Source organism: Postia placenta (genome assembly GCF_002117355.1).
Source record: "Postia placenta MAD-698-R-SB12 unplaced genomic scaffold POSPLAscaffold_23, whole genome shotgun sequence".
NCBI lineage: Eukaryota > Fungi > Basidiomycota > Agaricomycetes > Polyporales > Adustoporiaceae > Rhodonia > Rhodonia placenta.
This window is the reverse complement of record NW_020169854.1, coordinates 245822-260712: the sequence shown is the minus strand read 5'-3', so window position 1 is coordinate 260712 and position 14891 is coordinate 245822. Positions and strand designations below refer to the sequence as shown.

General features: G+C 51.6%; 4 protein-coding genes across 4 annotated transcripts; 2 read left to right on the top strand and 2 right to left on the bottom strand.

Annotated features, from left to right (window-relative positions):
* Positions 1-284: 284 nt before the first annotated feature.
* POSPLADRAFT_1160096 (hypothetical protein) lies at positions 285-8330 on the top strand (the record flags this gene model as incomplete). Its single annotated transcript, XM_024487501.1, has 33 exons — positions 285-355; positions 728-934; positions 1110-1226; positions 1280-1667; positions 1723-2007; positions 2040-2216; positions 2486-2532; positions 2588-2702; positions 2754-3150; positions 3206-3269; positions 3355-3422; positions 3557-3692; positions 3744-3789; positions 4006-4083; positions 4225-4550; positions 4666-4756; positions 4818-4894; positions 4947-4992; positions 5014-5073; positions 5122-5214; positions 5264-5528; positions 5576-5744; positions 5798-5928; positions 6231-6470; positions 6701-6794; positions 7017-7146; positions 7192-7264; positions 7332-7354; positions 7408-7533; positions 7592-7838; positions 7964-8076; positions 8131-8154; positions 8205-8330. Coding segments are annotated over 33 exons (4650 nt in total), but the record flags the coding sequence as incomplete, so codon positions are not given.
* Positions 8331-9481: 1151 nt separating this feature from the next.
* On the bottom strand, positions 9482-11608 carry POSPLADRAFT_1050678 (hypothetical protein; the record flags this gene model as incomplete). The annotated part of the gene is made up of 4 exons (XM_024480036.1): positions 9482-9592; positions 9647-10125; positions 10185-10680; positions 11024-11608. 4 exons carry the CDS (start codon positions 11606-11608, stop codon positions 9482-9484), a joined length of 1671 nt encoding a protein of 556 aa, XP_024333257.1.
* Positions 11609-11985: 377 nt separating this feature from the next.
* POSPLADRAFT_1062619 (hypothetical protein) lies at positions 11986-13631 on the top strand (the record flags this gene model as incomplete). Its single annotated transcript, XM_024481538.1, has 8 exons — positions 11986-12307; positions 12360-12517; positions 12575-12617; positions 12673-12701; positions 12754-12821; positions 12879-13135; positions 13209-13380; positions 13448-13631. The coding sequence occupies 8 exons, from the start codon at positions 11986-11988 to the stop codon at positions 13629-13631; spliced, it is 1233 nt and encodes a 410-aa protein (XP_024333256.1).
* Positions 13632-13757: 126 nt separating this feature from the next.
* Positions 13758-14861, bottom strand: POSPLADRAFT_1050676 (hypothetical protein; the record flags this gene model as incomplete). Its single annotated transcript, XM_024480035.1, has 6 exons — positions 13758-13955; positions 14003-14071; positions 14127-14427; positions 14451-14525; positions 14584-14662; positions 14720-14861. The coding sequence occupies 6 exons, from the start codon at positions 14859-14861 to the stop codon at positions 13758-13760; spliced, it is 864 nt and encodes a 287-aa protein (XP_024333255.1).
* Positions 14862-14891: the final 30 nt, after the last annotated feature.

Here is a 14891-nt window from a genome sequence, read left to right as displayed (position 1 = left end):
CCAGGTCGATCTGAGCGAGCGTTTGAACATTCCAAACGTACACAATGTTCAGGTTATCTTATTCCATCTCGATACTATGGGTTGACCCCAATTTATAAGGCCTTTCGGTATTTTGCGCATTCCTCAACATCGCCTACACCTAAAGATCATCGGAATAGACAGTTCTGTGCGGATTTCCTACTTAGGTATGCACGTCTGCCTAGATTCTTAAAGCATGTCGCTGCCACGTCCTCGGATGTCTTCCGATACAAAAGGTCCAGTAGACTCGAGAATATTTGTGCGCAAGCGAGGTTGATGCGGAATTCGTAATCAACGGTCGAGACCACTGCGACCTGGCTAGACCCGGCAAAATATTGTCATAGCCACAATGCGTCAAAGTAATAGGCTGTTGTTTCCAGGCCCGCCCGGAGTGGTATGGGAGATAAGTACCGTGCCTATCCGGGCAGTCGACAAACCTCCCGCCAATCAGCGAGCAGGATTCCCGAAAATTTCGCGGGATGTTCGCAGTTCGATCAATAATGTTTGCTATTGGCCCAATCAGGCAAGGGTGCCGACTTTGGGCTTTGCCAGGAGCATCAACCAAATCCATGCTGTTCCTAGATCTAGATCTGTGTATAAGTAATCACTGAACGAATTGCAAACGGTCGCTCTTACCGACTGGGAGCATATTCATGACCTCACTTCGCCTCAGGTTCAAGTTGCATGAAATATGCCATTATGAAACTAGGGCCGCGAACCAGAAAGAAAGTATAGGCAAGACGACGACGCGCAGCATCGGGGCGATGGATCTCTGCCCATTTCAGGAGGGCAAGTTCCAAAATCCACGCTGGTCTCTATCGCGATTCGCCCATCCCAGATGGTCTCTGCATTCCGCCATCTCTCCATATCACCACAGCATATGTCAGAGCCTAGGATACGCGATAGCCCAAATTTAGTTGATTGACAGCTTGCTGTCAGCATCAGTATTGCAAAGCGCTAGTAACACCGTTCAGTTGTGACTCGACAGGCTGCCGAAGCATGTGTCATGGGCGTCATTCTGTGTTGGATCGCGGAGGGTATATATACTGATGGATCGCAGTAGTTTGCCCCGACTCTTCCTCTTATCTGAGTACCGTGCCAACAGGTCAGGTCAGAATGAGGCTTGGGACGCAGGAAGTCCTGTCCATACCGCTTCCTCTGGAAGCGGCATTTCTCTCGCCTATGAAGGTCTATGTACACCAAGTCACGTATGTCTGCGCTCTCTCAAACAGTTGTCTTATCTCACGTATGACTCCCGCAGCGACTTCTCCGACACGCTTGCATTTCCGACGTATGCGGGATGCGTTTCGTTGGTGGTTTTCCTCCTCCAGCTGCTGTACATGAGCTTGTGGAGAAATCGGTCTGCTAGGAAGTCGGCTCCTGAAGACAGCTCAACGAATAGCGCCGATTCTGATACAGTGTTTTCCGAAGAAGAAACTACCGAAGTCGATACACAATCACGTATTGCGCGCCATGACACTCCACAAGGGGGTTCGACTATTTTTGCGTTCAACTTTGGCAAGCTGGTCGCATGTGCAGTGTTGTTGACCTTGTCGCTCATCTCTTGGGTTGTGAGCTTGTCTGATGACGAGTCGTCGGCACTTGGTCTTTCGCAGACGTGGGTCTTAGGAGCCCTTTGTTTGACGCACGTAAGTGTCATACCATATCTATGTGTGATTTCAAGCGCTCACAATGGGCGGTCAGGCATATGTCCTGATCCTGTCATTCGTCTCTCTCTTGGCCAAACCGGTGTGGGGTTCGATTGCCTCTGGACATGCCACACTTGTCCTACTCTGCACATTGGCAGTATATTTATATCGCGATGTGTGGCCATACGCGACGTTCACACAAAAGCCGCTCGACACCTCCGAGGGTGTGATGCTTTGGGTCAAGATAGCCGATCTGATTGTTGCGGCGCTCATCATTCCTTTACTTACGCCGAGAGTCTACGAGCCATTCGATGCAAAGGTGAGAATACCAAACAGTATAGTCAGTTGTTGTTGCTCACCGTATCGACGTAGAACCCATGGCCCCACCCGCATCCTGAGCAAACGGCGCCGATCCTGTCGCTCATGTTATTCTCGTGGCTGGACAAGTTGGTGATGAAAGCGTACCGCATGCCGCATCTTCCGGTCGACGAGCTTCCGCCCCTGGCCGATACTGATAGCGCGGGGAACCTGGTCAAGCGAGCGTTCAAGGTATGTGCCAATTGATCGCATCGTCTCGTTGTCTGATCTCACGCATTCCTCAGGAGCTCGATCCTTTACTAGTGAAAGACCGGCATATCGGGTGGGGCCTGCTTAAGGTTTTCCGTATGTGGTGCACGTCTTCGTTGATGTGTTTGTACTGATGTATTACGTTGAACGTCTTAGGAGGTGACATCTTCATAATGAGCCCAATGCTTGTCCTTTACGTATGATACCCATGGTATCTTTGGACTTGTGTTCTATCACTGACATATCTACAGGTCCTTTCCCAGTTCGCTAGCCCAGTAGCGATCAAGTATCTGCTCGCGTCAGTAGTTAGGCGCCGCTCATAGATAACTTACAGTAGCTGAATCCTCCTGCAGATATGTCGAGAGTGGTGGTGCCGACGCCGATGTGCGGCCTTGGGTCTGGATTACATGGCTGTTCATCGGTCCAATGGCAGGAGTGATTATCTCTTCACTATACTACATGGCTTCGGTAGGTTGTCGTTTGTGTATCTCTTGCGTGAGCTTACTAACTTGCGCTCAGATGAGAGTGGCGGTGCAGCTGGAGGTTGTTGTCACCGAGCTCGTCTTCACCCACGCCCTTCGGATCCGTATGAAAGCCGAGACGTCGGAGGACGCACCCACCGCCCCTGTGACCCCCGATAATGCGTCAATTGTGCGGTCGAGTGCAGCTCAGAGCGAGGATGAGGCCACTGTTCGTGAGGAAGAGACATTCGCGGATTCGACTACTGCGAGCACTCAGTCAGCTAAGGCCAAGCAAAAGTCAAAAAGCACACCCGAGCAAGCGGTTGTGTTGACTCAGCCGACAGCAGGCGAAGAGAAGGACAGGGACAAGGGCAAAAGTCTTGTTGGTAAAATCAACAATTTGATCACGAGTGATCTCGCAAATATTACCAAAGGGGTTGAGTATGCTCAGATCTGTAGGTTATATCGACATGCTGGTCTCTTCCTGTTCTGATGAAATTTCTTCACCAGTCGTACGGATTCCTGTTCAGCTTGTGTTGTGCGTCTGGTTCCTTTACACGATCCTCGGATGGAGGTATGCCCGGCCCTCCTTTTCGTCCCCTGGATCCTACTTACCCATACCTTCTTGAGCGCGTTCACCGGGATGGCTGTAATTGTAGCGCTACTCCCTGTTCCTGGAATGCTTACGAAAATGCTACACGGAACACAAACTACACGATCGAAGAAGGTAGGCATTGGCTTTTAGAGGGAACTCCCGCTAACACTTTTCTAGACCGATGACCGTGTTCAAAGTGCGACTGAGAGTACGTAAACGTCCACACGTGTGAACCTGCTTATCTGATGTCTTCTTGAAACTGTTAGCCCTGGGTGTGATCCGGATGGTCAAGTTGTTCGGCTGGGAATCGCACTTGATGCGTCAGATATCGAAGAAGCGTGAAGACGAGCTAGCTTGGTTGAGGAAGAGCAGACTGTTGGACCTTCTCAACAGCGTGGTTGGGTAAGTTTGTTGCCCTTTGTTGTCTTGCGCTATTCACAATCCTGCTTTCAGCTACTTCATTCCGTTGTTGACAATGATGATCACGTATTGGACCTATGTATGTCTTCTAATCTGTCTGGCATTGGTGAGCTGAGATCTAATAGCTTATATACGGCAGACTGTTGTCATGCGGCGAGAGTTAACGGGTAAAGTGACGTAGCAATAACGGAATGAAGACTTACATGACTGATATCGAGTTCATAGCGTCGAGGGTCTTCTCCTCTATGATTGGTATGCGGTTCTTTGTCTTTGGTCGTTGAGCCCGCTTACCCAGATGGATCTAGCGTTTTCAATGCTCACTGACCAGATCCACATGGCCTTCGGGCTGCTTCCGGCATTCATTAAAGGTATTGTTTGTTGTCCTCCCAGAGTTAAGTCATATAACACCATTATCAATAGTGAAAGTCTCGCTTGATCGTCTCAATGCATTCTTACACGAAGTTAGGCCGCACTTTTCAAATCGCTGCTCATTTCTTGATTGTGCTTGGCTTAGACGGAACTTTTGGACGACTTCTCTGAATCTACCAGTCCCAATCCTGATGAGCGAAGAATTCATAGCCATAGCGGTGCTACAAATCCTGATGTGATTGGCTTCCGAGACGCGACGTTCACATGGGCCAATGAAGAGCAGGCACCTGATGGACGTTCACGGCGGAGATTCATGCTACGCATCGACAACGAGCTCACGTTCAAGCAGGGCTGTATCAATCTCATTGTCGGCCCTACAGGCTCCGGGAAGACCTCGATGCTGATGGCCCTATTGGGTATGATGGCTCCAGAATCTCGGATTGGGAATGAGGAACTCAACATGGTAATTAGGTGAATTGCACTACATCCCGTCAGGATCAGACTCCTACGTCAACCTACCTCGCAATGGCGGTGTCGCATTCGCAGCTCAGGAATCATGGGTACAAAACGAAACTATACGCGTGAGTCTTGCGTGGGCGATGCTATCTGAGCTTATGCGCCGCATCAGCAAAATATCCTGTTTGGTGCAACGTACGACGAAGCACGGTACAATGAAGGTGAGCCAATTGTTGTAAGCCAGTGAAATGCATGCAAATGATTTGTTCAGTGATTTATCAGTGTGGATTGAAACGAGACTTGGAGCTATTCGACGCCGGTGATATGACGGAAGTTGGCGAGAGAGGAATAACGCTCAGGTTTGTACGGTCCGTCTCATTATGGTTATCGTTGACCCTTACGGACACGCAGTGGAGGTCAAAAGGTGATACATCTGGAAGCTCCCGAGACGTCAGCTGTATGGCTAAGATTTGTTTAGGCACGGGTTACTCTCGCGCGTGCGGTATACTCGACCGCTGATATATTATTGCTTGATGATGTGAGTACCATCCATCAAGATTCGTTATCAAAGGCTGATGCCGCTTAGATATTGGCGGCTCTTGATGTGCACACTGCTCGCTGGATAGTTGAGAAATGCTTGAAAGGCGACCTTATCCAGGGTCGAACCGTGCTCTTGGTCGTGAGTGATATTTTAAATTATCAGTCGCGGATCTCGATGATATTCGCAGACTCATAATGTCGCAATGGCGAGCCCGGTGTCTCAGTTTGTTATTGCTCTTGGAGTTGATGGACGAGTCTCAAGTCAAGGATCGCTCTCAAGCGCTCTGGCCCATGACAAAACGCTCGCTGCTGAGATGGAAAAAGACCGCCAAGCCGTCGAAAAGGTCGAAATTGATGCCATTGCGGAAGACGTCGACGAGAGTGCCAAGAAGGCCAGTGGGAAATTGATTCTGGAGGAGGAGATTGCTGAAGGCCACGTTGGCTGGCCAGCAAGTACGTTTCGCTATCTCTAACTGCATGCAGAACTAACTATTGTACAGTGAAGCTGTACTTGGGGAACCTTGGAGGTCGACACCAAATCCTCTTCTGGATCGGTTGCTTGGGTGCTCTTTTCGTGGCCGAGTGCATCGAAAATTCCCAGGTGTGGTATCTAGGTTATTGGGCACGACAGTACGAGGAGCATCCCGCAAATGAGGTCAAGGTGTCATTGTATGTTTCTGTATAAGTTATGACTGGCACGTCATATGACTGAATCACCACAGGTACCTGTTTGGGTACGCCACTCTACTGCTAGTGTCATTGGCGTTTTACGCCTCGCACTACATGGTGTACACATTTGGGTCCATCAGAGCCTCAAAAATCATCCATAACTCCCTGTTCGCATGCGTGCTTGGTACCACATTGAGGTAATGTTGATCAGCCTTTGATAAATACTCGCACATCTGTGGGTACATACGAGATGGTATGCACATGTCGCCCTCTGGCGCACACCCTACCACGTTGTACAAGGCCACCCGTGCACGAGTCAGCCATAGACCACAGAACGAGTCCGTTATAAGAAGAGCACGGCTAACTATATCTCAGATGGCTCGATAAAACACCTACATCTCGCATCATCTCTCGATGCACACAAGACATTGGCGAGGGTGAGCAATCACTACCACTACATTCCTCATTTTATTGAGTGCGCGACAGTTGATGGAGGAATTACCGAAATACTTGGCATGCTCATGAACTTAGGCGACGCAATGATCGTCAAGCTTGCCGCTGTGGTCCTCATGTCTCCATTCTTTTTGATCCCCGGAGTATTGATTCTAGGATTGGGGAGATGGGTCGGCCAAGTGTATATGAAGGCACAGATGTCTGTCAAGCGCGAGAAGAGCATTGCGCAAGCCCCTGTTCTAGGTCTATTCGGCGCTGCATTCGTGGGCCTTGGTATGTGGATATTACCGCTCACTCCATCAAATCACTTACCCTCGGAGTAGTCTCCATAAGAGCATATGGTGCAGAGAGCGCACTTAAGAAGGAGTCCTATGCACGGATAAATAAGTACACGCGGACAGCGAGGATATTCTGGAATCTGAGCCGGTAGGCAATCCTCATACAGCTTGAGCACAATTCTGATCTTAGAGCCAGATGGGTAAACATCCGGATCGAGGCTCTAGGTGCTCTTTTCTCAACTGCTCTTGCTGCGTATCTCGTCTACATCGACAAGGCCACCGCCTCGAAAATAGGTTTCTCATTGAATATGGCAGGTACGTGAGCAGTCCGGGGGGTAGATTCCTTGTTTATGTATCTCCACCAGTTGGATTCAGCAACCAGATCTTGTGGTGGATTCGTATGTTCAATAGCTTTGAAGTTTCCGGTATGTGCATGACCATAATGACCGGTCTCGAATAAGACATTGACAGCATGGGTTCAGCAAACAGGTATGCCAAGCATGTTCAATACTGAGGGGCACAGACTCTGACGCTGTGTCAGCCTGGAGCGCATCAAACAGTATATGGACATAGAACAGGAACCTAAATCTACTGACAGTGGAGTTCCTCCGGCATATTGGCCTTCAAGTGGAGATCTGAAAGTCGAGAATCTGTCAGCCCGATACTCACCGGTGGGTTGTGATACCCAATTTCGAGTAAAACGTCAAGTCTCACAGAAATGGCAGGATGGTCCCCTTGTTTTACAAGACATCTCATTCGAAGTAAAGTCCGGGGAACGAGTGGGCATCGGTATGTGTTCATCGTGATGAATGCCCTATTGTGATAACGAATTATGCTGGATTATGCTGCTATATAGTGGGACGCACTGGAAGTGGCAAGGTATATAAGCAAGCCTCACAGGCCTTGCGTAGCCATTGCTGACACTGCCACAGAGCTCCTTGACGTTGGCTCTCCTGCGGTGTATAGTGACGGAAGGCAAGGTGTACTATGACGGTCTTCCAACTGATAACCTCAATCTCGAGGCACTCCGCTCGCATATCACTATCATTCCTCAAATGGTTCGTACATTCTCCAATGACCCTTCCGTGTGCGTAAACTCAGGTGATCGCCTTACAGCCCGAGCTCCTCAGTGGAACGCTGCGTCAAAATCTCGATCCATTTGAAGACTACGACGACGCGGTTCTCAACGATGCACTTCGCTCGGCTGGATTGTTCATCCTGCAACAAGACATGGACGAGGGCCGCATAACACTGGATACCCAAATATCCAGTGGCGGAAGCAACCTGTCGGTCGGCCAGAGGCAAATTCTGGCGCTTGCTAGGGCCATCGTGCGGCAGAGCAAGCTCCTGATTCTGGATGAAGGTGCGTCGGTGTTAATCCTATAGGACTAGATTTATGACTGATACCTCCGGAATAGCCACCTCTGCTATTGGTGAGGGATCACGAGATTCAATTGCCAGTGTTGTCAGGCTAACATGGCTGCGCAGATTATGACACCGATGCCGTCATCCAAGAATCCTTGCGCAAGGAACTGGAGAACGGCGTCACAGTGCTGACGGTCGCACATCGTCTCCAGACGATCATGGACGCAGACAAAATCGTGAGCATATCGACGTCCATGTTTGTATGCGTCGGCCTAACAGCTTTTGTACAGATGGTGCTGGATGCGGGCCGAATCGTGAGTCGTGACGAGTCAGATTTGGCTTGTACTAACATTCACCGTCTTAGGTTGAATATGGCAAGCCCAGCGAACTTCTCAAGAACGAAAATGGCCACCTTCATGCATTGGTGAAGGAGAGCGGAGATGTGGAGAAGTTGTACGCTATGGCTGCAGGAGCGGGGGCTTCTACCTAATGGACCACTTGCTGCGATTCTTGTAACCATATTCAGCGGCCAGTCACTGTTCGTGTCTCGTGCTGGGACTGTCATGTGTCTCAGATATTCAATCTACGTGTGGTAGAGTCTAGAATACCGTGCAGGTCGTCATAAACAACTACCCAGACGAAACACCAAAATCATGGCATCTTGCACGCCTTCTTGTAATACCACCTTCACGTCGTCTCGGCGTAAATGGCCTTCCCGTATGTACCGTCGAAGTCTTCCACATACCGAAGTTCGGCACTTCAACCTTTGTGACCAGCGTCACCCTTACTTCACTTCTTTCCGTTGCACCTCTATATGAGGGCCCATACTCCCCTGCTGACTTGAGGGTGCCAGGTGCAGACGGGTGATCGACGACGGGAGGGCGCAAGGGCCCAACCAGATGGTCGAGAAGTGTGCGGGAGTGCGTATGAATAACATCAAAGTCACTTTCCGGGCGTATACCCCGACCAATGCCGGAAGCCTGATCCAAAAGATAGACAAGGCGGCAAGTGCGGGACAGCTGTTATGTTGCTACTGTTGAAATTGGAAGTTTCGGGCTCGCACAGTAGAATTGATTTGATAGTGGTCGTACGTACTTTGCGCCCAAAATAGCTTTGCCAATCGCGCATTTGTACCACTACAACCACGATGGTGCCACAAAAATCTTGTCCTCGTCGCCTGTCGCCCATTACTTCAACACGCTGATGGATGCACGGAGATTGGAGTATCGGCATGGGGCTGATGCCCATGTAGGAAAGTGATCATGTATGGAAGGCGTAAGTAATCCTTGGACCAGTAAATGGTCCAAATCCGTACGTAGGATGGCTGTAAAAAATATTAGGAAAAATAGTGAAAATATACCATTATGAAAAGAAATGAAGGACCCGATGTCAACTCGTGACAATGGCAAAGATCGGCGCACTGCGAAACTCGGGCAGTACACAACTTGAGTCAGCCCATATAGCTCTTTGGTAGGAGGACTACAGCTTCTAGTCAGCATACAGCGTCCGAGTCTGAAAGTTGAACGCAAGTTGCAGTTAAACTCACGACGGCATCAGGTTGTGACATCAGTGCAATAGTCTCGAGCACTCAATGCACACACACATTACACACCCAAATTTCATTGGCATGCCTATTCAATATCATTGGACATATGTTTCGTGCAGCTGAGGGGAGATGACAATAGCGACATTCCTGCCACTTCCCGATGCCTGATCAAACAAATTAACCAATTCGACGTCCATCCCCGTACCCTTCATACCATGTTCAAAAACTAGTTCACCCAGACAGCAATGGAAAAGACTCACCCGTAACTCCTCCTTCAGCCACTGCAACCGGTCGAGCAGGATAAAGCTCTCCACGACCGGTCCCAATATACACCTCAACACATGCATGACTTCAAGACGGCTCTCCGTTTCCCGATCCCTCGGGTGCCCCTGCATCAGGTCTACACCTAGCTTCTCCCCGGCCCGTGCGAGAAACGCGTCCCAATTGTCGTACACCGAGTCGTTCAGCTTGCCGAGGCGGCGAAGGTGTAATGGGCAGTAGTCGTCGTCGTCGGCTTGCTTGTTGTTATCGGCAAGCGGAATCGGCACCTGCACAAGGATACCTGCAAGGAGGGCCCGCCACACAACTTTGCGGATCGCGAGACGTGTCGCAGCGGATGCTACCTCAGATCGCATCCATTGCGAGGGAGCTTGTGCGGCGAGCTGGAGGTGGTTGTTGGTCAGATAGGCAGGAGGTAGCTCTGAGGTAGGATGCGTGAGTTCATGGGAGAGCGGGAAATCTGTTGACGGAATTCATGAGCGACAATGAGTCACATTCGAGATGTGGAGTCGAACATACCTGAGGCTTCGAGCAGATTGTAACAGCAACCGACCACAATGGCCGCTTGTGGAGACCACTTCTGATCCCCGTCGCTAGATTTCAGACGTGCCAGGAATGCACGCAGAATGTTCGGCGTAAGAGATCCGCATGCATGCAGTGCCACGAATAGTGCTGGCGTCGGTTCTCCATCCGCATACAGATTTTCATGCTTCTCTGGTGTCGTTATCTCATCCCCTCGATGGAACCACTCGTCAACAGAGGACAAAAGTGTGTCGGTCGTGATTCTGAGGGTCATGTACGTCAACGCGCCTAATTGCTGTTTTACTGGCGGGGTATTGCTGTCATTCGCTTGCGGGATCGAGGACTCATCTTCAGCTGGAGTAGGGATCTCTTTCTTGCGTCTCTTCTTGCCAACGGCCTCCCGTCGCACGGCACCTTGGGATTGTACGTCGCTCCAGTCAAGTGCAAGAACGTTCAGACCAATTTTATCCCGCAAGCTTCGTGACAGATATGCCTGTTCAAGCACAAGTACGCGATGGTCAACACACAGGAACCGTAGAATGGTGGAGCGGACTAAGAATTTGAAGCAAAATAGCCATATACATAGTTAGACAATCATAACGTCACTCAAACAATGGTAAACAAAATATACGCAGGAAGGATCTCCGTCGAAAGCGAAAGAAATGACGGCAAGGGATTCGCGCCCAACGGCACGACTGAAATGACTCCGGTGACGCCGTTTCAGCATTTATGCCACATCGAATAATGCAATCGAAGTGGAAAAGATGCTAATAGAGAACCGCACGCTTGTAGTAAAAAATGTGATAGAGAAGAGACGTAGGATAGATAGAACGAACTTGACCCGCACCAACATCGACAACATGCCTGATTGTCCTTAACCTCGGCGAAGAACCGAGAAGCCACGATGTGTATGCTGTCATGCGGAGGACTTCGTGCGCCTTCTTGGGCGACATGCCGACAATGCGGTCATAATTGGCGGCCTCGATTCCAAAGGTTTCGTAATCCACAGATTGATAGACGGCTTCTCGCGTTGCATTTCGTGGGCATGATGACGCGAGGAAGCGTGCGGGGCCAGGCTCGCGTGACAACTGCAGACGACGGGCGGTGTCCAGGAGCTCTCTGAGATCGGCCGGTATAGATGAATACAAGTCGCTTAGGTCGTCGCAGTAAGGATGAGTGTAGTAGCGCAGCAATAGGAGCCATTTGTGTTCGCCGACCGGCGGAAGCACCTGCGGACCGTTTGCTGTAGAATATCCGTGGGGACGCTCGCCAGCCCATTCCCACCAAGATGATATCTCTGATGAGAGCGTATGCGATTCAGTATTTTGACAAAGCCAGTTTGGATGTGTCGTCAGTAGTTCATTGACGATGGGAGTGCAGAGAAAAGCATGAACGCTGTGTAGAGAATCAGACGTTGACATGGTGCAGAAACGAGTCAAAAGCGCCTGCTATAATCACACGGCGTAACTTAGGCGCTTGTTCTGTACATACATCGATATTAGCCAGGTCATAGTAGAATGGCAAGTTCAACACTTTGCTACGTGCAATTGCGTTTTGCTGCCCTCATGCCTCAAGTCCTCGTTCCTGATGGCCTCTGCAAGTGTGGTAATCTTTGTGACTAGCATTTGTCGTTCCTCGTTGGTCATAGAGTTGCAAGAAGCATGGGCGTGAGTACTACCCGAGCGCGCGTGGTGATCCTGAGCTCTTCGCGCACTATATACAGCAGTCCCCATGTCCGGAGGATCTCTGTGCAGCTCCCGTCACGACGGTCATAGTCTGATAACTTGCGCGTGGCACCATGTCGGACACCGAGAAGGCATTCCAGATCAACGTCTCTGACGCAGACATCGAGTTCTTGCACAAAAAGCTGGAGCTTACGCGTTTTCCCGACGAACTTGACGAAGCCGGTTGGAACTACGGTGCCCCTCTTGCGGACGTCCGACGTCTAGTGGCGCGCTGGCAGGACGGCTATGACTGGCGCAAGGTCGAGGCAGAGATCAACGCGATTCCTCAGTTCACCAGGGATATCGACGTAGACGGCTTCGGCACGCTCAACATCCATTACATTCACCAGAGGAGCTCTGTAGCGACGGCAGTGCCGCTGCTGTTCGTACATGGCTGTAAGTCGCGTGTAGAGCGCGTTTGACGCGTCAAGTGGCTGACGTTGTGCAGGGCCGGGGCACTTCCTGGAAGTGCGCAAGATGCTGCCGATTCTGACAGCCGCGTCACCGGACCATCCGAGCTTTCATGTTGTTGCGCTGAGCTTGCCAGGCTTTGGATTCTCCGAGGCACCCAAGAAGAAGGGCTTCAGGGGGCTGCAGTATGCTGAGGTAGTGTACATATCTGAGTGAGAAGCGAGAGGAATCTTTTACGCATCCATATATTAGGTTGCAAACAAGCTGATGCTTGCTCTCGGGTACAATGAGTACGGTACGTATGCGCCTTTCACTGGAACCACGCGCGCACTTATGCGATCCCCATCCAGTCGTGCAGGGCGGTGATTGGGGCTACTACGTGGGTCTCTCTGCAGCACATCAATCCTGAACACATATGACACTCCTCTCAGGTCTGCAAAGTACTCGTCGGAGAGTACGGCACCAAGACCGTCAAGGCCTGGCACACCAATACGCCTGTGTATGTCTGTTCTACTCTTTTCTGGCTGTTTAGATCTCCTGATCCGCCTGCTCGCAGTGCCGGACCACCGAGCGTGTGGAAACATCCAGGCCGATTTCTCCTATTCCTGGTGAAGCCATGGACTGCCGCCGAGCGCGCTGGTTTCGTCCACTCGCAGACATTCCTGAAGAAGGGCAGTGGGTACTTCGCGGAACAGACAACGCAGCCACAGACGGTCGGCTACAGCTTGGCAGACTCGCCCGCAGGCCTGCTCGCGTGGATCTACGAGAAGCTCGTCCAGTGGACAGACAGCTACCCATGGGAGGATGACGAAGGTATGCAAACCTTTGTGCGGTGTGGTGTGTCGGCAGTGCTTTCGCTCACCTGGCTCTCGCTTCCATCGACCAGTGCTCACGTGGATCTCCATCCACTGGTTCTCGCGCGCCGGTCCTGCCGCGTCAACGAGGATCTATTACGAGGTCATTCAGCACGACCCTGGCGCCTTTCTGGCGGGGAAATACAGCCCGATTCCCTTCGGGCTGTCCTTCTTTCCCAAGGAGCTCACGATCGTGCCAAAACTGTGAGTGCACAGCCGGCCTGTGCCTGCGGAGTCCCTCCAGAACTCGATGCTGAGACGTGTGCGACAGATGGACAAGGACGCTCGGCAACGTTGTGTTCGAGGCTGACCACGAAAAGGGCGGCCATTTCGGGGCTCACGAAAGACCGGACGACATCGCGAGCGACCTGCGCAAGATGTTCGGCAAGGGCGGGCCTGCGTACGGCGTTGTACCGGGCAAGGATGGCTACGCCGACCACAATGCACGGCTGTGATAGCATTGCACGCCTGCTATCCCAATTTTGTCCTGGTCTATACAGCTGCGTAGGAAACAGTGTCACTGTACAGTCAGTAGCACCTATCGATACAATTTGGTATTCTCAACCTCTTCTTGGACTCCTTCATACGTCATCCCCGACCGCGCCCGCCGAGCCTGGGCTGCCCGCGCCCCTCCATGCGGCCAGAATGAGATCCACGACGTCGTCTACGCCGGTCTTTTCCTTGACGCTCGTGAACACGGTGGGTCCGTCGCCTCGCATCAATTTCGAGTCGCGGTCCATGACGGCGAGAGAGGCGTTCACAAACGGCGCCAGATCGATCTGGGCGAGCGTTTGAGCAATCCAAACACATACAGTGCTCAACATACCTTGTTGATCACCAGCAGGTCTGACTGCGATATCCCGGGGCCGCCCTTCCTCGGGATCTTGTCGCCTCCCTGCGTGATGTCATCAGCCAGTCGATCTGTCGCCGTGCACGAACGCAGCACGCACCGAGACGTCAATCACATAGATGATGTAGTCCGCCAGCTCGCGCGAGTAGTTCGCTGCCAGGTTGTCGCCGCCGCTCTCGACAAACAGCATCTGGCAGCCGTACTTGGCCTGCAGCGTCTCCAGCGCGCCCATGTTCGCGCTGATGTCCTCGCGGATCGCAGCATGCGGGCAGCCGCCGGTCTCGATCGCGAGGATGCGCGCGGCCGGCAGCGCCTTGTTCTTGATCAAGAACTCCTGGTCTTCGCGCGTGAAGATGTCATTCGTGACCGTGGCTATATGTGCATCGGAGTTGAGCGGGGTTCTGCGTGTGACTAGGAAGCAGACCTGCCTATGTTGTATTCCTTGCGCAGCCGCTGGCACAGCGCGAGGGTCAGTGCGGTCTTTCCGGAGCCGACGGGCCTGCGAAAAGCGTATCTGTCAATTCGGAGAATACGGGTGGCTGCGTTCTGCGGCTCACCCGCCGATGCCAATTGTGAAGCCGCGCTCCTCGAAGTTGCGGGCGCTGTAGTCGGGCAAATCGCGCTCAGCATACTTCCCTGTCAAGCATGGTTTCATATGACATACACGCAAAGAACACGCAGCGTCGATCTTACCGGGATTCTCTAGATGCTCGTGTGTGTGCCCATGTTCGCCGGCGCCATGCGAATGCGATGCATCCCCGTGATCGTGCGAGTGACCATGGCTGGCCACAGAGGAGGAGAGGCTGTTGATGAACTGGACAGTCTCGTTCTTCATGTTGGGCTCGGACGCAGATGAATGAGCGAC